Raw genomic sequence first — 27,038 nt, forward strand, 5'->3', positions numbered from 1 at the left:
AATAAATTTTCTCATACTTGTGCTCCTTTTTCAGTGGGGGGGGGGGGGGGGCAAAGTAACTCTAAACGAGTTATGAAAGTTTCACTGGCCATTTGGAGAAAGCTGATGCAACCAGCAGGTTCTGAGTATAATGTTTCTTTTAACAAGTTTCATAACTATATTTCTCTCTCATCTTAAACCATTTCCTGGAGCAGTATCTCCTTTTCTTCTCAATATTTAAACACACTGCTGGGGTCAATGTTAGAAATGTTTTATTTGCATTTGTAGCCATTCCCACTGCTGTCAGTATACAGCATAAGTGAACAGCATCTGCCTCAAAAGTCAGGCTAATTTGACAAACTTTGTTGGTTCATGTACGAGCTCGTGCAATAAATCCGTGGCCTGATAAGAGTTAACTTGACAAACAAGTCCGACTGTTTATGAGGGCCTTAAGACTTGTCTGATGCTCCCCCCTACCACAACCTATACCAGCCCTGTAAAAGGCTAAACATATACTGCCAAAGAGAGAACTACCTGTGAAATGACACATCATGTACCAGCTGTTATATGAACACTGTTCACCCTTCTATATTTGTATGACTACCAAGAAGTTATTAGGTAGGACGAACGGGCTTAGAGAGTGTATCATGACAACACACAATATCCTGTTGCACAGCGTTCTCTACAACATGACAGACAAGGCCTCAATGTCCATTTCATCACACGTGCCATATGGGATCTCCCTCCTGACACCAGTCTCTCAGAACTCTGCTGGTGGGACTGGCATTACAACAAATGCTTGGTTCTCACCACCCTCTTGGCATAAATTTATGTTAATTTCTATGGTCTCAGCAGTTTTTTTACCAATGCCTATTCCTTTTCAACAGTCCCCTTTTATTTTTCTATATCTTTTATTTTTCAACACTATATTTTCGACCTCCCGCCCCCTTCACCTGTCTACCATGTATAATGATCTTAGCTTGCCACTCTTATTGACTCTTGCATGATGGTTTTTTTTATCTCTGTTTTGCTTATTACCCTATTTTCCAACATTAACTTCTCAGGTTTACAAACCTAATCCAGTGCAGGCACCAACAGTCAATCCTTCCTTCTCATACCGTACAGTAAGTCTCCCCCTGACAGGGTTCTGAGTAACTTTGCCATAACCTTCCCCATTTCATAAACTTCACCAGTCTTCTTCGTCACCCCTCTTTCTTTCCCTTCAACCAATCTGCCAGAAGAAGGAGCCAATGGCTCAGAAAGTTAGCATGTTTCCATATCCAACTGGCAAGTAGATTTTTTATGCATCAAATTTTATTACATTTTCAAACATTGATTAGTTTCATTGGTATAAACAAGGTGGGAAGTTAAAAATAACTGTGGCACAGGACAGAGAGGTAACAGTTGCACTACCAACCCAGTGCCAGACAACTGGCTTCCCACTGCAGCCCATAGAAGACATATGAGGTGGACACATGTGCAACATGAGAGCTCCTGGGCCTCCTGCCATCAATTTCACAAGATCACCTAACATGAACAACTCAACTCTGTTTTCGAAATATTGTGCACATCTTTCACAACAATCCAGCCTTTGTCGCAGAAATCTTTGTCCAATTAGTGCGTTTCCCAAGATGTCAGAATGAAATCAAACCCCAGCTGTGATGAATAAACTAAAAATTACTGCTACCAACAGTTTTCATATTGGATTGTAACAACTGTATCATCTTACAAATCAATACTCAAAGTTTCATTTCATACATGTTGAAAGCTAAATAATGTAAGTGCTTGGATCAAAACTTTTAACTCCTATAAAACCATGATGAAAAAAGTTGTCCAATTTATATTCTCTACAAACCTTCCCATTTGTTCAGCAATACTCATGAATCGGTGTGAGAATATGCTGAGTTGGATCGAATCTAGTTCAGTGCCAATCTTCTTCAGTTCTCCTGAGCCAATTGTTATCTTAACGTCTCCACCTGATGTTATGAGAGCAGTGCAGTCAGGTTCTACCAGAATGGTGCTGAGGTTGTCCATGATGATAGCAGGCCCTGCTATGGTGTGTCCAGCTTTCAGATCACTCAGTAAATATACTGATGTCTCTCTGTAGCCACCCTCAAAATAGACTTTTGTTACCTAAAATAGAGAAAACTGCATTAAAAAGAACAACTGTTACTGTTTTATTGTGTGCTAGAAAAACTATGACAGTATTCAATCCAGTCAGTACAGAAATGAATAAAATTTGTATGAACACTGGCTTCCATGTTTCCTTTGCTTAATTCTGAATATTTCACATGGCTTGCTCCATGGATATATATGTGTTCTCTTGTGTGCAAATTACATTGACAACTTTGTATAGAAATATATTCCTAGCAAATATTTTCGCCTTTTCAGAGGCCATGAAAAATAAGTCATCAAAATGTCATCTTCACTACAAAATTCTATTCTGATTTGGAAATGATCAACCAGTTTCTCCTTCAAATCTATGAGCTTCCAAAGCCATTATCTGAAAATGTATCTGCTTCATGGAATTCCATCCAAATCCTATGTAAATCATATAGTATTTCCTAAGACAATGCCAGTGGCATTCTGCTTAAGCCCTAAGTTATCCCTACACCTCTCACTAATCTTCCGATTCACATCTCTATGAAAAGCAATTCAAATATCCCTGCCCTTCCACTAAAAACCAAATTAGTACGATTGAAAGGAATCACGTAGTTCATCATCTTTCACACATCAGTATCTATACCATAAGTAACACTGAACTCTAAAAATTAATTGGCATGGACCACTGATTTACACAGACAATATGCACAATCCTTTAACAGTCATATGGGTACACAGGTGTACATTTAAACAAGTGAGTTATTGTAACAAGTGACTTACTTTCATCATATATTAGCATGATATAGAGTTAGAGTCCCTGGTCTATTTCATTCATTATGTCTTTATGTAACTTGTTCTATAATCATCTGATTTATACAGCTACATTATTAAACAGTTCTCTTACGTATTGATAATTTGTGTTGAATAATGTATGTGTGTCTTATTGTTGTCACTAACTACATTGCTATTAAATTAAGCACTGAAGAATGCACTAGGGACCAAAGCACTGATGCACAACATGTCTGGCATTACTGCATTACTTGCCGGAGAGCTGTGCAGGATAAGGTAACTGACTGACGAAGCAAGGCAAAGCTCTGCTTGCCATGAATGGCATGGTGTTGGATACAGTTCAAGTCTCTGAATGTCCATCTTTTCACAGTTGGTTGTGGGACCTCAGTTGTTCAGTACAGAATGTCAAATCAAACACCTTTCAGCCGTCTAAATTTCCAAATTGTTATTTTATTGGGCTACCAGTTTTGGCAAAACATTACGCCATCTTCAGATGATGTTTGAAGGGATCACTGTCTCAAAAATCCACGGATACCAGTCTTTGAATGCTGGCCCCTATTTCAATTGGACCAAAGATGGGAATCTTCCCACACGTTGGTTCGGGTGCTTGAAGATGGCGTAACATATTGCCGAAACTGAAAGCCAAATAAAATAACAATTTGGAAATTTAGATGGCTGAAAAATGTTTGATTTGACATTTGGATACAATTCAGCTTCTGAGTCTCAAAGCTTCTAGAACATTGGTGTATTTATGCATCTGGTGAACTTATGTAATGGCATAGTTTATCTGTAAGCACAGTCCTTGGTTAAAAGGATGGAACTATCAATTTAGCCCAGGACCATTCAACTTGTACTCTATGAAGCAGCAAGATTTTGCTTTCACTCTATGAGTCATGAGCGCTGGGAGCAGGAGCGCTCACCACTAGAAGTAGTGTCCTGCAGCAGCATTGTCTAATGTATTACGCAGTGCACAGCAAACCAAAGCTCATTCTATCAGTGATAGAACATGCCTCTACCAGGCACTTTATTGTGAATAGCAGAGTAATCGTGTGGATGTAGATGTAAATGTAGATAGCAGCGTTGTAAATTGAAGACAGCCAGTTGACCACACTCTTTGTTTGCCACCTCACACTACACCCATGGGCCAGGTAGCCCCTCGCTCTTCCCACTGTTATCATCAGTCATTCTGTGTATCTCATATGGCTCCACACTATCAAACAGCCTCGTTCAATGGTCCCATCTTAGGCAAACATGGGGAAGACACACGGTATTTATACATTTCGAGTGTGCTATTATGATATGGAGAATGAGATGAATGTTATGTTCCTCTGACTTATACTGTATCTTCAAAGGGTCAGCAAGTTAATTTTGGCAATATTAATCATAGAGGATGGCCAGACACTCTTGCTGTCTTCCTCCCCAGGATGGATCTGTGCACCCCACCTGTCTGCAACTAGTGTTATCCCACATGAAAGTGTGAAAATGTTTTTGAACTGTTCGCGAATCATGTAACAGGGGCAGTACACAAGTACCATCCCAGAAGTTAGATGTGGGAAACTGTCTAGAACCATATCCAGGCAGGTCGGCACACTAGACCTCATCATCAATCTGTTCAACAAATTCAATCTGTAGCTGGGGAGCTCCCCGAATTCCAGAAGCAGCATGCTAATGAGCATGGCTGTTGACCAGGTCAATAAGAGTAATGCCTATCTGCTTGCAACATCTGTGTTAAGTTTCAAAGACGTGTTAGACAAAGTTTAATTAGCAATCAATCTGATACAACTTAACTGAAGTGATAAATAGGGATGCCATCATCTTTTTAGGGAAGAAGGTGTTACGAAGAAGAAGGTGTTGCACTGGAGTATCTTCCAGAATTGTCAGTGAGTGAGATCTAACCAGAAGCCATTGTTGCTGACAGATCTTATGCTGTCAGTAGCCCCACAGAAGCGGTATTATTAACATGATATACTGTAATTTGATGTCATCTATTTTGCCAAAGGCAGCTCACATACAATTGCCACAATCCAGCTTCCACTGGTATCAAAGATGGATGCATACTTCTAAAGCTATTCTTCAATGTGCTATCACTTCACACCTGTGCTGCCTTATCAAAAGTTTTAAATTGTTGATGGTAACATGCTTCTGAGCAGTGCAGCCTCCCTGAAAGTATTCTGGTTCACACTATTGATTTGTGAGTAACAGTTGACAGTAGTTTATAGCCAATGGAAAATTGTTCTGGATGTAGTAAATGTGTACGAGTGATACAGTAGAAAGCAGTTTAATGTGAACAGTACCTTTGGTTTACGAGTTGCTGCTATACAATAAACTGTTTTATAATGTCTTATCAGAGGTATTAGGAGTGTATGTGGAAATGCACACACTTGGCATTATTTTGGAGTGTTTTTTGTGTCATGTACTCTTTTAGGAGGCCACAGTGCTTCCAATTAAATTCTGCTCTTTGTTAAATCATAGTTCTGTCCTTATTTTTCTGCTACAACAAATCTTTTCCAGATGGATGTACTCAATATCCCTTAATTATTTGTGTAGTGGAGAGAGAATGTGCTTTCTGCAAAGCCAAGCAGGTACGGGTGGTGCAGGGTGGCCCACAGTGCGAAGGTACCTAGGCACAACCAAAGGTATGGATAGGTTTCATTAGTTGGCCCTACCATGCCACCACTGCAGAGCACTTACTTGTCAAAAAATACTGACACGCTCACACTCCTCTGTGATTAAATTAAATTATGTGTAACACTTATCTGCAGATCATCCTCCCCTTTTTATGAGCTTCTTTTTCTTCATCTTCTTCTTCTTCTTCTTCTTCTTCTTCTTCAATGGTGTAAATTCTACCCTTACACTTCTGTTAAGTCTGCTCTGTCTTCCACCACTCACACTTGAATTTTTTCTACCTCTGAATTACTCTCTCCTTACATATTATTTGTATCTTTCTATAAAACTGAGTTGAATTACATCTCAAAATAATGTTGTGTAATGTTACCTTGTCTGGAACTGGAGGCTCAGTAGCTGTTTCCACTTTATGATCTATATCTATCATGGACTTCCCAATACCTCTCACTCTTATGTCATCCACAACAATAGCTCTACCAGCAATTGTAAATCCAAACTCACGTTGGTATCTGTGGAAATAATTGGCAAATATTACACATATATTTCAGTAACGTGCTTCATCATAATTTACAGATTAGTTACCATCTTCTTTCACACAAAGATGGAAAGGACAGAAAAATAAAACCAGTATAAATATAGTTTTGGTTTAAATATCCCACAGACTGCTTAACATGCAATTTATTTATCCATCAATTCATTCTGCCTAAAGCATTCTGCACTCCATTCCACGAAAGAAAATGTTCAGAGATGTGGAATGAATCAAATATGTCACACAAGAAATCACAAAAATTTAATCTGTGTACCACATTATCAATAAACTGTCACTATACTACTTAAAGCTATTCACATGTGTGCCAGTCAAATTTTAGTAAGTCAGTTAAAAAAAAAGTGTTACTTTGGAAAAAAGTTACTGCCTCCTCAACTGTACTATTAAGCCACACTAGACCACAGTATTCAGCAACAGGGTAGATGAGTCCTAAGGAAGAACATCATATGTAATAGATCTTGCACCCCATGAGGTACCATTCTGCTTCTGTATGACGTTATTGTACAATCTCAGCTTTGCTGCAGTGTTTTCTGTGTGTTTCTTGTAGGATAAGGTTCTATCCAGAGTATTTCTAGATATTTTTGGAAGTCTTGGTGGTGGAGGACTTGATCATTAAAAGTATTAAAAGTGATCTAGTTTTGCACTGACTATTCTAGTGTTAAGATCTTTTTGGGTTTGGTGTTAATCTCAACTTTTTATAGTATTCATGCACTGTACTTATATCTGCAGATAGTATCTCTTCATCAGCTTCAAGACTTCTCTGCTGAGTGGCCAAAGCCAAACTGTCTGCAGAAATGAACTTCCTCAACTCTGTTTCAGGAAAATCAGTCGTACGTAAGTTGAAATGTGCCTACAACCCATTTATATACAGTACATTACTGCTTGTCACAGTGCTCTATGTTGAACACTTCCACTTGCCATGCAGGTAAAAGAACTTTTAAACCCTTGAATCTAGACATTTTATTTTGAATTACTTGGGCTTTCCAGTTCTTGCTTTATATTAAAAGCTTGTGGCATATCTTCCCACCAGAGCACAAATCTATTCTGAACCCTAGACAAGCTGGCAAAGTCTACTTAAAATTTATTTTTGTGTCTTGTATTGTGGTTACATACATCACAGTTCAGGTGAAAGTGATTATTATTGCCAGCATCAAAAACCATTATGGAGTGAATGTATTTGGAAGATTCTTAAAAAGGGCTTCTTCAAATTGCACATTTATTTACTTCACACAAGATTCTTACTGCTTGATTCTGCTGAATGGACACTTCACAAAACCTTCCCTTTGTGATGGAACATAGGAACGCTATTATACAATAAGTTGAGATTAGGACTAAATTTGTTTCTGACTGCATAACTAGTCTTCAATTTCTTTCTATAGTGTCATGATCAATTTTTGAACTACCAAGACTCATCCTCAGATGTATCCGGTATATATATATTTTTCCACGTGGAATGTTTCCCTCTGTTATATATATATATATATATATATATATGTGTGTGTGTGTGTGTGTGTGTGTGTGTGTGTAACCAAATACAAGATATGTTTCTCCTAGTATCACAGATTGCTGTCATCACTATCCAGCAACAGTATGTACTGTGAAACCTGTAACCACAGCACCAACTGGTAAGTGACTGCTCAGGGACTGGCAACAGATTGCACAAAGAATTCATCAAAATATATTTCTCGACATAGGAAAATGGCTGAAACCAGTTATGTTCATCAAGTAGCACATAATCACATCAAAACACATCAGAATATTGAGTTTGGCAGTCATCAAAACAGTAGAAGATGTGGAAACAGATCTCTAAGCTGCTACATGTTTGTCTATGTCTGAAGCAGCAGAAAACCACAGTTGAGATCAGGAGTGTACAATAATGTCACTCACTCCTGTCAAATCATGGGCAAACCACATCAAGACTTATATTTATATAACCCAAAAACTGTTAAATATTTGTCAGATAATAAATATTAAAACATATATTAAGTTACAACTATCAGTTTCTGTGGAAACAAACCTTTGAAGAAAAGTCTCCTTAAAGTCACCGTGTTTACATTCAGACACTGAATTCTTGCTCATCTTACGAGGGCAACACATTAGTGCACAATCTGTTCCTTCATATCGAAGATGCAGAAATGGTTCAGTCTCAATTTGCTCAATAGCAAACCCCTGTTCCATTAATTTCTGCCGACACTCTGCTTCTAGTGCATCAAGACGTTCATCTAGATAAGTAAATGAATCTGTGGGAGAAAAAAAAGAAACATACTCACACATATCATAATATGGTTCATAGCTGAAACATATAATGTTGTGAAGCAATTGTTGTCTCAGAAAGGCTAATAGATTATGAAATACAATGCTAAAAATAAATGACGTCTTTCAAAGCTATATCATAGTAGACTCTCTCAAAACACATTTTGCTGTCACATGAAGTTGTGTTGTAATGTTTTCAGCTTTATTTCTTGTCATGTCACCACCACCATGCAAATGACATTCACTCTTGGATAAAGACCTCTCACAGACTATTCCATGCAATCATGTTGTTCTTGCATATATTATTATTATTATTATTATTTTTGTCATCTGTAATTAGGTCATTATCCGAGTATTTACTTACAAGGAGTAGTCAATAAATCTTTCCATTTTGAGTCTAATTGTCTTTAGGGTAGTGGTATGACTAAGTATGCCCACCAGTCTCTAGATGACACCATTCTCTTCACTTGTAGCTGGTTTCATAGTTATTGTATCAGTTTGCTTTGCACTCTTGTGATATAAGCAAAGCATGGCTGTGCCCTACCTGCACCCTACTCCGTTTGCACCAATGAAGTACAGTGTTTTGTAACACCCCCCCCCCTTTTATTGTCACACAATCTAAGATGAACTGAACCCCACAGCATACTTTTCCACATGGGACAATGTTCCGTTTCCATAGCAATGTGTTTACCAGTTACTCAAGACACAAATATAAAATGCTCTTTGTTTTTGTACTGCATTAAGCATTAGCTGTGATAAGGCTTTCAATAGATGCAGTTTGAAAACTGAGAACACTTTGTCCAGTGATTTAAATTCTTTGTTCCACTCTACAATTTCATATACAACTTGCAAATGATACATTCTGCTTTACCCACTACCAAAGGCAGCTTCTTCCTTTGCCTGATTAAAATCCAATTTTTTTTTTATGTGGTTGATGCTTGGACAATTCCTGAAAATAAAATAAGAATTAATAGCTTAACAGTATTATGGATTAAAATTACCTTGCTCATACAATTTTGCACATGGTTCTTGGGCCTCATGAACAACATCTGCAAGAGCCATACCAAATGCTGAAAGAATTCCAGCATATTTGTGAACAAATACAGTTCCCATTCCAAGTGCACGAGCAATTGAACATGCATGCTGCCCTCCTGCTCCTCCAAAGCAGGCCAGTACGTGCCGGGAAGTGTCATAACCCTTTGCCTAGCCAAAATAAAAGTGCATTACAAATGATAGCCCTTAAATTTACACTGATATGAAACAGAGAAAATAAAATAATTTTCTATTTCTAACAGTTCAGATCAATTTACTGATCCAACAGAAAGCACTGTATACACTGCTATCACTAAATGAATAGAAGTAAACAGCAGACAGTTGTAAAGATAAGAACATAACATAAAAATTTATGAACAATGAATGTAAAAATGTAAGGCCTCACTTTGTACAATTCATTAAGTCCTTAACCATATACAATGCCACCTTTTTAATTCCATTTTATGGCATCCTGGCATACATGAAAGTTTTTAATGACAGACTGAGATATTTATAACTAATACAAATTTTGCTGATTTTTGTACTGTGACAATCATTCGTTTGTTTATAACCTTTTTTTGTTTTTAAGGTCTGCTGGTTTGTAGTTCTGTTGGTTTTCTTTTGGTCCCGTGAAACAAAGAATAAATAATAAAAGAACAGTCATAATTTTGAGCTTTTGTAAAACAGCCTTCAAGCTTGTGATTAGTTGCATTTTGTCAGTGATGTACCCTGTTGGTAGCCATATGGTTATTCGTCCTAAGTGCAGCAGTATAGATGCAGTGTACCTGGTAGATTACATGTTTACTTTCACAGCTAAACAGAACAGAACAGAATATTCGGCCGCACCTTTGATGGAATAGGACTTGCACGTGAATGGACAGGTGGTGCACAGGTGGGCCAGCCACCATTCATCCACAAATAGGTGGTTGCCCATCCTCTTTGCTGTTTCAATCCCAGAATTTCCATAAGCAAAATATAGTTTATTCAATGACTTGAAGAAGAGGACAGTGGTAATTCCATATGAAGAAAATATGCAGGCTACAAGACCTGGACTTCATCTGTTCATTTCATTAGAGCCACCCACTGCCTTCAACAGAAATTGGTCACAGCTGCACAATGTCCTCTGCGCTGACAACACTTGACCAATCAACAATGACAAGACAAATTGTGAGTAGTGCATGGAATGTACTCAAGCAATTTATGTAGCAGACATACTACATATGAATGAAATAAGTATTGCTGTGAGTAAAATTGAAAAAAGCTTCAAGGCCCCGATGGAATTCCCATCAGATTCTGTACTAAATTTGCGGCTGAATTAGCCCCTCTTCTGACTATAATCTATTGCATATCCCTCAAACAAAAAATCATGTCCTGTTCTTGAAAAAAAGCACAGGTCACACCCATCTATAAGAAGGGTAGAAGAAGTGATTGAAAAAACTCTCATCCAATATCCCTGACATTAATTTGTTGTAGAATCTTAGAAAATATTCTGAGCTCGAATGTAATAAGGTACTTTGAACACAATGATCTCCTCAATGCTAACCAGCCTGGATTCCGAAAACATCGATCATGTGACACCCAACTCTCACTTTTTTCATATGACATACTGAAAGCTATGGATCAAGGCAATCAGGTAGATACAGTATTTCTTGATTTCTGAAAAGCATTTGACTCAGTGCCACACCTAAGCTTATTGTCAAAAGTATGATTATATGGGGTACCAAGTGAAATTTGTGACTGGACTGAGGACTTTTTGGTGGGGAGGAAGCAACATGTTATCTTGGATGAAGAGTCATCATCAGATGTGGAAGAAGCTTTAGGTGTGCCCCAGGGAAGTGTGGTGCGACCCTTTACATTCATGTTGTATGTCAGTGACATTGCAGAAAATATTAATAGTAACCTCAGACCTTTTGCAGGTGATGCAGTTATCTATGACCTAGTACAGTTGCAAAGAAGCTGCATAAATATTCAGTTAGATCTTGATACGATTTTGAAGTGGTGCACAGATTGGCAACTTGCTTTAAATGTGCAGAGCAGAAATGTAAGCTATGCACTTCACAAAATGAAAAAAAAAGTAGTAGTCTATGACTAGAATATCAGTGAGTCACTCTTGGAATCAGCCAAATCATACAAATAGCTGGATGGAACACTTTGTAGGGACATGAAATGTAATGGTCACATAGGTTCCATCATGGTCAAAGCAGGTGGTAGATCCAGTTTATTGGTACAATACTGGGGAAGTGCAATCAATCTACACAGGAAACTGCTTACAAATCACTCATGCGACTGATTCTAGAATATTGCTCAAATGTTTTGGGACCCATACCAAATAGGACTACATGCGGGATACTGAACGTATACAGAGATGCCAAGAATGAATGGTCACAGGCTTGTTTGATCTGTGCGAGAATGTCACACAGATACTGCAAGAACTGAACTGGAAGAATCTTTAAGATAGTTTACATCTATCCTGAGAAAGTCTGTTAACAAAGTTTCAAGAACCAGCTTTAAATGATGACTCCAGGAATATACTACAACCCTCTACATATCACTCACATAGGTAACAGGGAATAAGATTACAATAATTATTGCATGTACAGAGGCATTCAAACAAACATTCTACTCACACTCCATATGTGAATGAAATGAGAGGAAACCTTAATAACTGGACAATGGGACATAGCATCTATCATATACCTATGGTGGTTTGCAGAGTATACATGTAGATACTTTCCACAATAGAGAAACAGCAAACTACTCTCCAAGTGGCAGCACACAGAAACACAAGGAACTGTCATCTTTCTGAACCATAGCCCCTTCTGTCATAATGGAGGCATGAGTCAGAGTACTAGACATTTCTAAGGCTTTAGCATAGGTGAAAAGCCGCCCCAACCCCAGTTCAAGAGAGGTGTACCTGACAGAGTAAGAGGGAAAAACTAATTGGCTCTTCTTCTTTGACAGACTAAGTCACCATTGTTCTATTTGGGTCAAACAGGCTTCTATTCTAGATTTTGCTTTTTGCCATACCTTTATTATAAGCATTTTTTTGGTGCCCAGTCCTATTGTACAGGAAGATTTGGTCCAAAAATATTTTACTGCAGACCCTGAATAGCAACTGATTTCTTCTGATTTCAGATGGTGCTAAGCACTATGTGATCAAAAGTATCTGGACACCTAGCTGATAATGACTTACAAGTTAGTGGCACCCTCCATCAGTAATGCTGGAATTCAATATGGTGTTGGCCCACCCTTAGCCTTGATGACAGCTTCCACTCTCGCAGGCATATGTTCAGTCAGGTGCTGGAAGGTTTCTTGGGGAATGGCAGCCCATTCTTCACAGAGTGCTGCACTGAGAAGAGTTATCGATGTCTGTTGGTGAGGCCTGGCATGAAGTCAGCATTCCAAAATGTCCCAAAGGTGTCCTATAGGATTCAGCTCAGGACTCTCTGCAGGCCAGTCCATAACAGGGATGTTACTGTCATGTAACCACTTCGCCATAGGCCATTGATTATGAACAGATGCTCGATCATGTTGAAAGATGAAGTCGCCATCCCCGAATTGCTCTTCAACAGTGGGAAGCAATAAGATGCTTAAAACATCAATGTAGGCCTGTACTGCGATAGTGCCATGCAGAACACACAAGGTCTGCAAGCCCCCTCCATGAATAACATGACCACACCATATCACCACCACATCTGAGTTTTACTGTTGGCACTAGGCACACTGACAGATGTGTTCACTGGTCAATCATCATACCCACACCTTACCATCGGATTGCCACATTGTGTACCATGATTTGTCACACGACACAACATTTTTCCACTGTTCAATCGTCCAATGTTTACGCACCTTACACCAAGCAAGGTGTCGTTTGGCATTTACCAGCGTGATGTGTGGCTTACGAGCAGCCGCTCGACCATGAAATCAAAGTTTTCCCAACTAACTGTCATAATACTTGCAATGGATCCTGATGCAGTTTTGAATTCCTGTGCGATGGTCTAGATAGATGTCTGCCTATTGCACATTACGACCCTCTGCAACTGTCTGCCGTCTCTATCAGTCATCAGTCAACAGACGAGGTCAGCCTGTACGCTTTTGTGCTGTCCGTGGCCCTTCATGTTTCCACCTCACTATTACATTGGAAACAGTGGACCTGGGGTGTTTAGGAGTGTGGAAATCTCGCGCACAGATGTATGACACAAGTGCCACCCAATCACCTGACCACGTTCGAAGCCATGAATTCTGCCGAGTGCCCCATTCTGCTCCCTCACAATGTCTAATGACTACTTAGATCGCTGATATGGAGTACCTAGCAGTAGGTGGCAGCACAATGCACCTAATATAAAAAACTTATGTTTTTGGGCGTGTCCGGATACTTTTGATCACATAGTGTATTAGCTAATACAGGTAGCCAATTAACAGGTGTAGGTCTAAGTGTTCCAGATAGTACTCTCATTGCTTCTCTCAGCTGAGGTAAGGTGGACAGGAACACTTTACTGTCAGTCTCTCAGGCTCACTTTGAAAATGGCTGAACATTTTACTGCTGAAATACTAGCAGCAGACGAAGTCTGGTGATGAATGAATTCCTGTAATTTTACAGGCCACGATATTACTTTCCAGTATTTTATGAAGTGCAAAATTTTACATTTCTGAACATTTAAAACAAGTTGCCAACCTTAGCACCAGTTTAAAATATTATCATGAGGGACTGGATATTTGTGCCACTTTCCTCCTCAGGTAATAGTTCATTACAGATAACTGCATGACCTGCAAAAACTCTGTCCACAGTGTGATGGACACAAACTGGTTGGGATTTATGGAATATAATGTATGAATGAATGAAGGAAGGGACACTTATGCTGTCCTGCATGCAGGCATCTAAAGTGGCCTAACTTAGTAAGCAGATACAGTGTTGGTCAGAGAGGCAAGGTGAAGATTTGTGTTATGTCTTCAAACAGCAATGCTCAGTACCAGTTGGCTGTTACAGGTAATGACTGAATGTGTGCACATTTGCAGAAGTAATAAAAGTCATTAGAGAATTAATGGAGCTACTATTATTGGTACTAACAAACCATTCGCCCTTACACAACCCCATAGTCCACAATTCACCTATCCTGATCATATTGAAGTCCGAATCCCTTATGTAACTAACAATTTTAATTGAGTAACACATTAAATACCCATTTGCTTTCTTTTAAAACTATGGACATCTCATTTGTTATAATTTAAATTTTTCCAATTTTACTGTACATCTATTGTGCATATTCTTCATATTTTAAGACAGTTGCAATTTATTGAATCATAATTAGTGAACGATTAAGATACAGCAAATTTGCAATTGGATACAGACACGATGACAGATCACACAGATAATTTTGTTTCAGCCTAACCCCAGATTATGGTTGTATCTCACCATCAGTGTGAAAATAAACACTTGTACCCTAGAACATGTACCAAAGAGTGCACATTTTGCCCAAGACTTTTCCCACCATCTGATTTCATTTTCAGATAGTATTCAGTAAGAATAATTTTTGACATTCTTCATACTACCCCAAATTTTCTAATGTTACTGCCAGGGTCATTGTGCAATACGTATTTTGAGTGAAGTACCTGTAATATGGTGCTTCCTTTGTACTCAGATGTGGCCCTTGGAATTTTGAGGGTAAGGTCCACTGAGATTCATGACATATTCCTTGTGCTGTACCATCCCACAATGAGCATTTCTGTGATGCTCTCCCACTGGCTGAAGAAACACATAATAAATTGTGCATCTCTTCTTTTTATTCATCAAAGTTAATATCGATCCCAAATACATCAACAATTTTTTGAGTATGGGTTTACAAAAGCAAACTCCTTGACAGATGAATCACACTTCATTAGGATTGTTCCGATAAATGGGAATTGGATGTATTCCTAACCCACAGCTTGACTAATACGGTGATTTTATCTAAAATTGTTTTGGGTGGATATTCTTAAATACTTGACGGCTGAGACTGAGTTCGAGGACTGATTTCCAATCATGCAGCCATTCAATTTTGGGCCTCTATCTTTTTTACATACATTACATCCAATTTCTGTAAGTCAAGGGTCAGCCTGCCAGTTTTTACATCAAGCACCAATTATCTGCATGTCTTCCAACACTTCATAACCAGTTTCTAATGACATCAGCCTCATGAACACAGCTGTGATGTCTAGAAATACACGCAGGTGTTGTAGCTGACATAAGCCAGCAGTTACAGTTTCAGTCACCTCTAATGTGTCTTGCAGGGTCAGCATAGTGGTATATCAAGGTGCTTCTGTAAAAACTGTTTCTTCCATTCTGCTTGGCTTGCCAAACACTGTTACACAGCACAACAATGTCTATGTTTATACAGCTTCTCAAACTCACAACTTATACATTACTTCTTTAATTAAGTCACCAACTGCATGCATTTAATTCTGTTATGTTAAAATCTGCTCTAGTGTAGGTCACCACCAGTGGAGGGGGTGGTACACATATATGGATACAGGAAAATAGGTGGCATATGCAGTGGGGCACAATCCAACATACATATGATGGTATCTGGTGTCACACAGCTTGCAGAACCATCACAAAAGGGTCGCTAAATAACTTCAATTGTATGTCAATATTTCACATTGCAATATTGCCATTGTGACATACCTTTAATCATTTCTACTTCCCTTTAATGAATCTGGTTGATTACAAACAACTTAATGTTGTCTTGTGATTCTAATGTCTATCAGTGTACAAGAAGGAAGAGATATTGCTAAATCTAATTAGTATTAAGTTAGCCTTCAACTAAATCTCTTCTCTACAACACTCACGTAGACTCAAGCAACCAAATCTAATTTTATGAAAAAAGAAAAAAAATACCTGAAAAGCCAAAATCCATCTTGTTTTTGAAGAACAATTAACTACATTTGATAGTGACTGTATAGTGTTACCTGTGTAAGGGCTCTGATTGGGCGACACATGGTTTCATTTGCAACCTTAATGAATCCCATAGCAACTTCTTCAACAGACATTGTATCTTTCTTCAAAAGTTCAGTCTCCTGACTTGTCAGGAAGTTGTTTATCTGTAAATGAAAAATAAAATACTGATAGCCTAAAATGATTTATTTAGCATACATAGTGAATGATACTTCAGTCCTTAAAAAATATTGGTATGTTACAGATAACCTTTTGTTGAAAGAAGTATTCAAAGTACCAGATCTTCTTCTTCTTCTTCTTCTTCTTCTTCTTCTTCTTCTAAGCCCTAAAATGCAAGATAGCTTCCAATGCTTCTTTTGCAATATGCACAACTAAATACACAGCTTGCACTCCTGCATAACCACTGAACACTTAAAATTTGTTACTCAATTACTTCATTTAGTTTCAATCGCTTTCTGAAGCAGTGTTGTGTTGTTGTTCAACAGGAATTAAAAGAAATGATCATAGGGTGTTATTGGGTGGGAGATCCCATGTGGAGTTCTTTGGCCATCTAATGCGAGTCTTTTTATTTGACGCAATTTCTGCAATTTGCAGATCAATTATGATGAGGACAACATAACATCTACTCCCCAAGAGGATATAATCTCTGACCTGGCTGGGACTCTAATCTGGGCCTCCTGCATGGCAGTCAGCCACGCTGACTTGTCAGCTAAGAAGATGGACATCGAATGCTAAATATATAAGGCCACTTTCAATTATCAGTTCCACTTCATCTTCTCTTTATCTATGAAGACAACATTCACCCCCTGCCTCAACTTTTTTCATTATAGCCCATTTGTTCTATATGATGGTCTAACCTCTAGCTGACCCCTCCCCCTCCCCCCGCCCCCGATTCTTCCATAACTAGCATATTAACTTATTTCCCACACACTGCAACCTGCAAGAGTCTTGTCCAAGTTCCATAATCCACAACTTTCCCCTCAGTTTGAAAATGAATCCTATTTCAGGTCTTTATCTTGGCAGATACACTAATACACCAGTCAAATTTTCTTTGAACTCTAGATCTGCACTCAGATAAGACTAATAAGGGTCCAACACACAACTGCAATACTGAACATGAGGCTTAGTTAAGGAATTGTTGTTTTTGAAATGCCTTGTTGCTTGGAATAGTACCCCATTTAACAATAATGTGTTTCATGTACAAAAACAGACATTTGACACCAGGTGTTACACTACATATTTTAAATTTATTAACACCACAAGCAGCTCTCCAACAAATAATACTGAAGGTGAAAACTGGCTGGCAGCCTTGCATGAACAGTGTTTAAGAACCCATAGCAAGACACATATGCCACAAAAATGGATCAATATTAGGCATGGCATGAACAGAAAATCACAAAGTGAACACATGATGTAAGTTTCTACATATTTTTGGTATTAGTCCAAATTATTTTGGAGATACACCCATAATTGAAACAGACATTTTGACCAATTTTGGAGCAGCCCTTATCAGGGTGACTAAGCTTCTGGTTTCAGAGGCACTGTTCCCTGCCTTCCCTCCCCAGCTGCAAATCCATACCACATGACAGTTTTCTTGTGATTGCTTTTTTATGTTGGTATATTGGATACTACACTAGATACAACAACAAAATTAAGGCAACATTTAAATGTTTTACACAATCAAGTAATCATGGCATCAATCAACTGTCTGACAGGAGAGCCAGTGAATCACCTTATAAATAGAGCTTGTAAACACTGATTAATTAATGCTTCAAATGGCTAAATTACAGTTATTAACTAAATATGACCATATAATTCTCAAAATACACTGAAATATGGTAGCATACAATGAGCAATAATAGTAGGCAGCATACCTACTGTTACTTATAGAAAAACTAGATGCAAACACAATGTTGAGTAAAAATTACATCAACTGTAGTTTTATAATCAAATGATAAATTCTAGGGAAATTTGGACAGCCCCATATATTATCTGGTGTACAAAGTTTAATTCGTGTGTCACTTACACTCGTCATATATTTTAAGTTGCTTGTTACTTATTAAATTTTTCAATGTAGTTTAGGATTATGTCAATTAATTTGATCTATAATATTGAAAATTCTACAATGCTTTTTCACAGTGTGCCAGTTTGCAGATAAATCTGTTTGAGGACCAATTTGATAAACATTCCTTCCCACCTTACATAATATTAAAATCAACTTTTAAGAAAGACAATGGGTGAGTGAATGCTCTCTTTTTGATTTGGAAGCAAGAGAAAGCTGGGAGATTCTTGAGGGGAAAGAAGAGTTGTAAATGGCCTGTTATGATTTTTTCTTTCCTTCTGTATTGTTACAGCCCATGAAAAAATGACTCTGCTTATCTAGAAATGTTGAACTGGGTGATAAAATATATTGAGCTAGGAAAAATGTATGAAACAAAAGTCAAATGGTTTTTATAGATTCTCACATTGCACATTGCTTTCAAACATACAAAATAGTAGTGTAACAGAATTTCATTTCCAAAAACTGAAATATCTGGAACTATAGAATGTAAAATGAAGTAATTACCTCAGCTGTGAGTTTTTCAAACTCAGAAATAGTCGCTTTTTTATCCAGGGGTTCATTCTCTGTAGGCCCAAATATTTTTGGGAAGTACTCGGGTAGGATCCTTCCAAGACACAGATTGGCATCAGTGACAGCCAGTGGTCCTCCCTTTCGGTAGCAGACAGGGCCTGGGTGTGCACCAGCAGATTCAGGACCCACCACAAACATTCCTGAGCGGAAAAAGAGCATCGAGCCACCGCCAGCAGCAACAGTGTTTACATCGAGCTGAAACATTAAGATTGTCCCTGTAAGTTGGCCACATCAAGAGGCAGTGCTGTACTCTTGTAATAATATAGAAACATTAAAACTTTTTTCACAGTCCCTTTCATTAAGCTGATACCTCACACCCCTTTACGCAAGGCTACATGAAGTAATCCAGTAGTCTTACAAAAAACCTTATGCTGCATTCTATCACTTAAAACTAAGATGGGCACAAATTTCTAATCTCTGTAATAATTCACAAAGTGAGAGATAGTTAAAACTTTCCTTCCTCTTTTATGTAGTGTATGTTGCCAAACTTATTCATTACATCACAATGTAAAGTAAAACCAAATGTATTACTAGCAGTATAGTGATATGAAGTAAAATAGAAGTATAAGTTCAAAAAAATGGTTCAAATGGCTCTGAGCACTATGGGACTCAACATCTTAGGTCATAAGTCCCCTAGAACTTAGAACTACTTAAACCTAACTAACCTAAGGACATCACACACACCCATGCCCGAGGCAGGATTCGAACCTGCGACCGTAGCAGTCCCGCGGTTCCGGACTGCAGCGCCAGAACCGCACGGCCACTGCGGCCGGCAGAAGTATAAGTATATATCGAAAATACAAAAGAATGATTCATTTAAATATTGCTATAAATCATGACAACATGACAAAATATTAATTAACTGCAAATTAAAATTGCCTATCATGGAAAAAGAACCCATGCCTCGCAGTTTCGTAGCAAGTGCAATACTGTGTCCACACACACTCAAGAAAGTACTGGCACTAAGAATCAGATAATCTGTCCAGTGCACAGGTTTTGACAAAATTTTTACTACCAATAGTCTGGATTTCATGAAAATGAACATGTGGATCACAAAGTAAGGTAAAGGGAGACATTTTCCGATTAGTCAAAATGTGTTCACTGTAGTCCAATCCTTAACAACATGAAACTGTGATGAATGGATACCTACACATATTCTCCTGTAAAACATTAACACAAACTAACTAACCAGGACTCAGCATACTGTTACAGTATCAAAATTCATTAATTACTTATTTTAAAATTTCGTTATTTCTACATTATTGAACACACTGTGACAAAAGAAAACAAGTAATGCAAAATCACATTAGGTACCTGTACTTCATTTTGCTTGGACCATCACACCCATATTGAACCACTGTGCAGAAATTGTTATCAGCAAGGCAAAATATGTAAATAATTCTTTAGTTTAACTGAATATCGATTTGTAAACATACTACAGAAAGGCTATTCACTCAGTACTTTTTGCAGAACATTCTCTAATTTACTGGTCTAATACACAAAAAGAAAAAATACATTGTGTGACAGGTCAAAACATTTGATAATATTTGGTGTCATGGTAACATTGTCGGCTCAGCACCTGAGTGTACACTATCATAAAAAAGGGCATTTAACATATAAGCAAACAGTTATAATGATACATGGTATTGTTGAAATACATGTTGTAGAGCAAAATGAATGAGTGCTGCAGCAAAATCATGTATCAATTGCTTACAGCCCAAGAGCACCTTGAGCAGTAAGGAAGTTGCAGCATGTGGCAGCTGACCACTAGAAGATGAACTGGTGGCCGTCCTTAATAATATATTAATTGTTAAAAATGACAGTAGCACTAACCATTCATTTGTTTTAATGGTTCCAAAAAGGATTAACATGGGTCTTACGGGCAGTTGCAGTTATGCTTCGGGTACTCGCAAGGTCAGAGTAGGTACTAATCCTCTATGTCCCAGAGTACAGACATAGTCAGAAGCTAGCTTGCAGGGATGATAAGACAACTACAGACAGTGTGACAACCAAGAAATTTTGTAGTTCCTCGATTTCCCTACCAGTAAAATATTGTTCACCAGGTTCCGATAATTCTCAAAACTGGTTTTAAATGGATGATAGCATTGTTAATATGGGAAGATCTTGTGAAATAATGATGTAGAGAGCGAATGTACATGAATTACTAGATTATTGTCACATTGTGTTGGTAGAGCTATATCTTGACCAAGCTATCATTATTGGTATTTGGTGGAAGTCAGTGACATAGTACAGGTTTAACTGTGCTTTAAAGAACAATGTATTAATTACAGTTACATTTTCAAACAATGGAAAATCCAGGATGGAATAATGGCAATATTATGAAAAGAATAGACTGCTAATCATCATATAGTGAAGACGTCGAGTCGCAGACCAGCACAATGTGTGTGTGTGTGTGTGTGTGTGTGTGTGTGTCTAATTCAGAAGAAGGCATTTTGGCAAAAAGCTCACTTTTGTTTTCCTGTCTGTGACTCAACATCTCCACAGTCTACATCCAGCCTGTTATAATCAGAATATTAGGTAAGAAAAGGATCCATGCTTCAATGATATTGTAATGGAAATACATGTTAGTAAGACATGAATTATACGTTAATAAACAATTATATTGTACGGTTATGTTATGCTTCATATTTAAGTTTCATAAAAACACTAAGACAAATTAATCTCTCAGCACTGTTTTGCTGGAAGACTGAATCCATTTGATAATTTTACTTAAGTGTTAACAAAAAGAAACATTATAGAATTTACCACATTGGTTTTTGTACTTTAGTCTACACAGAATTAAATTCTAGACTGAATTTTAGAAATTCAAACATGTATATGCAACCTCTTGGTGATGATGGATCTTTGTCTACTACACATACATATTGGTCTTAAAATTCAACACCATATTACAAGTCAAAATCCTCACTTGGTTCAGAATTGCTGATGATGTTTTCATGACCTGGACCAAGCGCGAGGATAACCCATCCACATTCTCTAGAACCTCAACATCATCTCCCCCATTTGCGTCACCTGATACTCCTCGATCCAACAAGCTGCCTTCCTCTTGTTGACCTCCACCTCAAGGCTGGCTGGTTTAATACTTCCATCCATGTAAAACCTACCAACCGACAACAATACCTCTACTTTTGCTGCCGTCACCCATTCCACAGCAAGCAGTCCCTTTCACTCAGCCAAGCCACCTGTGGTTATCACCACACTCTCCAATATGCCAAAGTTCTCACTGAGGCCTTGACAGACAAAGTACCCTCCCATCCTCATCCAGAAACAGATCTCCCGTGCATTGTCTCTCCAGTCACCTGCCACCTCCTTCCATATGCCTACTGTCTGGCCACAAAGGAGCACTCCCCCTTGACTCAGTACCACCCAGGACTGGAGCAACTGAATCTCTTTCTTGCCTGGTGTTTCACTACCTCTTCTCATGCCCGGAAATGAGAAATATCCTTCCCCAACCCTCCGACAGTGGTATGCTCCCACCAATCGAACCTACACAATATCCTTGTCCATCCCTACTCCACCCCTGCTCCAAACCCCTGCCTGATGGCTCATGCACCATACTTCCTCCCACTAAAACCTACTCCAGTCTTGTCACAGGTATCTCTTATGCCCTCAAAGGCAGGATTACCTGTGAAACGAGTCCCATAATCTACAAACCATGCTGTAGCCACTGTGCTGCTTTTATGTGGGATGCCAACCAAAAAAGTTGTCTGTCCACATGAATGACCACCACCAAACTCTGGCAAAGAGACATTTTGACCACACACTTGTTAAACATGCTGCCCAATGTGTGCTCCACTATAATAATTGCTTCACAACCTGCACCATCTGGATCCTTCCTCTCAACACCAGCTTTTCTAAATTGTGCAGGTGGGAACACTCCTTACATATCCTTCATTCTTATAATACCCCTGGCGTCAACTTTTGCTGGTTACCCTACTCCTCTCCCTTCCCTGCTTCCACTCTAGCACTACCCACCTCTTCTATTCCACCAATGCATTTACTAGTCTTTTTCTCTCCCCTCCCCTCCCCATCTCCTCCCCTACCCCCCTCCCCTCCCCACCCCTCTCCTCCCCTCCCCTCCCCTCCCCTATTTCCCAGCACAGCCACCCAACTCCACACCTAGTAGCCCTATCCAGTCCCCACCACCCCCGCTAGCTCCCACAGCAGTATAACATCCCTCCCCCTCCACACACCATCCCAACTCCTTGCCCCCACCATTCACTGCAAATTGATGCTCACATCAGATGCAGGCACACCCCACAATCGGACCTGAGGGATTGTAAATAGTAGCCATGTGTGTCCGAGTTCTCCTTGTGTGAGTGTGTATGTGTGTTATCTTAGACACTTTATAGTTTTTACCAACTCTTCTAACCAATACCAACAGTGTAGTCAAAAAATGGTGGGTCTTTTCCATCTAGTTTTGCAGGTTACATTACACTTATTTGTGCTGATGGACATTCAGCAGTATTTGTGCCAGGCATTTCCTACTTTTCATGACAGTTCTCAAATGGATGGCCCTCTGTATCCATACAAATCATCTGCAGATAGTCACAAACAATGAACATCATGTTTGATAATGATTGTGTGATATACTGTATATCTGTTTATTTTCAATGCATAATACGAATTTAACATTGTTGAGGTAGCTCATGAATATGAAACATCCTCTCTGAAGATAAACACTTGCCACTAAATGGTGGTAGCAAATCTGTTCACTGATTCAAAAGACGAAGTGGAAGACAGCTGACTTTGTTAATGGAGGTATGTTATGATTCCCAGACTTCTGCTTTGGGTTCAGTACTCCTGCAGTGCTCCTTCCAGTTTTTCTTTCCAGAGCTAAGAATTTTTCCTTACACACAAGGGCAAGTCCAGGATAGGATAGACAGCTACTCACCACAGAGGAAAGGCACTGAGTTGCACAAAGACACAATGAAAAGACTGCTAAACATTTAAGATTTCCTAACAAAAATCCAAGGCTATGATAATTTACTCAAGTAGTGTGCAGGTTTTGTATGAAATACAAAATTATCAAATACAATGCTCTACAAAAATACTGTGTAATGTTATGACCAGTTATTCAAATTGCAAATAGCTCAGTAGATAATAATCTTTAACATGGTTTATCATGTAGCTGACTGTATCAAATAATGTATCTTTAGCATTGCAACCTCTGTAAATGTTAGCAATAAAAATAATTAAGCACTTTAGCATAAATCTGCATATTTTAAAAGCAGTTGTTCAAAATGATACCTTGCCAGATGTTGCATAAAAAAGAAATTGCATAAGAAAACAAACAGTGTCAAAAATTTGCTTCATTATTTTACAACTTATTGTCACATGCAAGTTCTTGTTAATAGGTAATTTTTCTAATTTTCAGTGAGGTAGGGTCTGCAGCTGCAATGAATTTTTTGCATGATTTCTTGAAGCCTTCAGCTGCCATTCTCTTTATTTTCTGTACAATAGTAAAATTTTGGCCCTAGGCCATTTTCAAGCATCTAAAATGAAAGTGTCATACATTGGATACATTAGTGACACCTGTGATTTTGATCTATGGTCATATCTTGGTATTATTTCTGACAAAATTACTCGATGTTTCAAGGATACAAAATTATACACCAGTTACAGAACCCCTAACAATCTAAACCGATTGTTGAGACACATACCACATAAATCAGAACCATTTTCACAATCAAGAATCTACAAAATTAACTGTGAAGAACGCCAAAATTTTATATTGGACAAACAGGAAGAAAAGTTAGTACACGTTTCAAAGACCCAATGACAATAAGTAACAATAACCCATCCACATTGCTGCACACTTGAAAGACAGCAACCACAAAATATCTAACATACAAAAGGCATTCAAAAAGTTTTGCACAGTCTTCTCTAATTTTTTTTATTTTTTGCAGGAGGAGAATAAATTTTTTTGTGAGCATACTTGGAACATTTAGCTATAAGTTGATGTATAAAAGTATTTTCTTTTATTTACAAGTGAGCTATAATGGACCATGACTTAGATGTCAGATTGCGACAGTGGTCAATGATGTAGTACCTCTTCAAGACTGGTGACGACTCTGCCACATCGATTCACAGGAAGTTGTTCCCTGTTTATGGGGAGGACACAGTGGATCGTAGCAGTATCCAGCAGTGGTTGCAGAGGTTTAAAGAAGGTGATTTCCCTCTACTGGACAATCCACAATGCAGGAGACATTAGGCAGCAATGAGTGATGCGAATAAGGTGACCATTGATCAAATCATCCAAAATGACAGATGTGTGATGACATGACAGCTTGCCGAAATGACTCATTTGTCATTGGGTAGTGTGGTATCACTGGTACAGTCACTAGGGTATGAAAAATCTGTGCATGCTGAGTTCCTAAATTACTGACAAGAGAAATGACAACGATGAGGAAGAATGTGTGTGGTGTCTCATGAAGACCTTTAGTGAAGAATGGAAAGAGTGTTTTGATGGTATCATTATCCAGGATGAAACATGGTTGTTTTTGTCCGAACCTGAGAGCAAAGCCCAATCCATGGAGTGGCATCATCCGGGTCCCCCTCAGAAGAAGAAACCAAGACCTGCACAGACAGCAGGCTTCTCCAGGGATCAGTGTGGTGCCATTTTCATTGACTTTTTGGAACCTGGCTCCACAATTAACTGGGACCGTTACTGTTTGTCACTGGACAAGCTGCAAGGTGCCATCAAGACCCACAGACCACAGTTTCAGGGTCAGCACATCAGACTACACCAAGACAATGCCAAATCCCATACAGCCCTTCTGATACAGGAGAAAAATCAGGAAAATGGGTTGGCTAATTTTTCCTCATCCTCTCTACAGTCCAGACTTGGCTCCATCTAGTTTTTACCTCTTCGGTCGTCCAAAGGCCCACCTGCACGGTAAAACATTTGACAGTCAGAAAGAACTTATTTCCTGTGTCAAGTGATGGTGTAAAAGTTAATCTCCAGAATTTTACCAAACTGCATTTACATCATGGAAAAAACATTGGGCCAGATGTGTCACAGCTGATGGAGGCTACATTGAGTAGGCTCAATGTATAGCTCAATGTTCCAAGTATGTTCACAAAAAATTTCATTCTCCTCCTGCAAAAATTAAAAAAATTGGAGACGACTGTGCAGAACTTTTTGAACGCCCTTTGTAGATTGATCACTTCAAATATTATGCAAGTTACAGAAAGGAAAAGTCATGGATGTAATGGAAGAAATTGAAATCTACATACATCTAAAAGATCAGTCAGACAGAGTTTTAAATAAGAAAAAAAAAAAAAAAGAAAAACAAAACTGCTAAATGGGGAAATTCCTAGACAACTTTCTACCAGTTCTACAATGAAGCGTTACAGAAACACAGAACGTAAAATTATTGCTACACTCATTAATAGATATGACTGTAATGCAAAACATCAACCAGCCATAAAGCAGTTTTTACTAGACTCTCATGGTTCTCAGTACTATTTCATTAAAATACTATGATAAATGTGATGTATAAGATCTTTGTACCAACTATTCAAAAATGACATGGTCCTACAATAACAGAACAAATATTTACAAGTTACTTTAAAGAAATTACATACAGTCATATTTACACTAATTCTGAATGATAATTAAATATAACTGAGAACAAAAGCATATGCAGCAGGTTAGGTAGCAAATTTCTGTAAAATAATTATCTTCCTAGTGTTAAGTACGTTATACATAAGAGCTTTGCAACAACTGCTCGAAAGTAACATGCTCCTAAAATAGCGTGAACATCTCTAACTAATTTACAAGCATAACATGTCGTCATAGGAGCAGCGACATATATGACATAATCTGTTACTAAAACATCATCCATAGTAAGTTATAATGTGCCTAGTATATTCACAGATACGACATGTTCCTACATCAAAATCACAAGTGTCACTAATGTATCCAATGTGTGAAACTTCCGTTTTAGATACTTGAAAATGGCCTAAGGCCAAAATTGTACAATCATACAGAAGATAAAGAGAATGGCAGCTGCAGGCTTCAAGAAATCGTGCAAAAAAGAAATGTAATTTTTCATTACAACTTAACAAAAGTATTAACACTAATAGTGAAACTGTCATTATAGATTTGAATATAATAGGCA

The 27,038-nt window shown here is 38.3% G+C and overlaps 1 protein-coding gene across 1 annotated transcript in view; it reads right to left on the reverse strand.

Moving 5' to 3' along the window:
- The window catches only part of LOC126195005 (5-oxoprolinase), a 182,864-nt gene that overhangs the window by 95,564 nt on the left and 60,262 nt on the right, over positions 1–27,038 (reverse strand). Inside the window, exons 6-11 of the mRNA XM_049933427.1 lie at positions 18,826–19,086; positions 16,274–16,405; positions 9,298–9,499; positions 8,061–8,283; positions 5,867–6,005; positions 1,835–2,112 (exon numbers count right to left, since the gene is read on the reverse strand). Coding sequence (XP_049789384.1) covers positions 1,835–2,112; positions 5,867–6,005; positions 8,061–8,283; positions 9,298–9,499; positions 16,274–16,405; positions 18,826–19,086 — 1,235 coding nt within the window. The remainder of the gene's footprint in view (positions 1–1,834; positions 2,113–5,866; positions 6,006–8,060; positions 8,284–9,297; positions 9,500–16,273; positions 16,406–18,825; positions 19,087–27,038) is intronic.

This window comes from Schistocerca nitens, chromosome 7 (genome assembly GCF_023898315.1).
Source record: "Schistocerca nitens isolate TAMUIC-IGC-003100 chromosome 7, iqSchNite1.1, whole genome shotgun sequence".
Taxonomy (NCBI): domain Eukaryota; kingdom Metazoa; phylum Arthropoda; class Insecta; order Orthoptera; family Acrididae; genus Schistocerca; species Schistocerca nitens.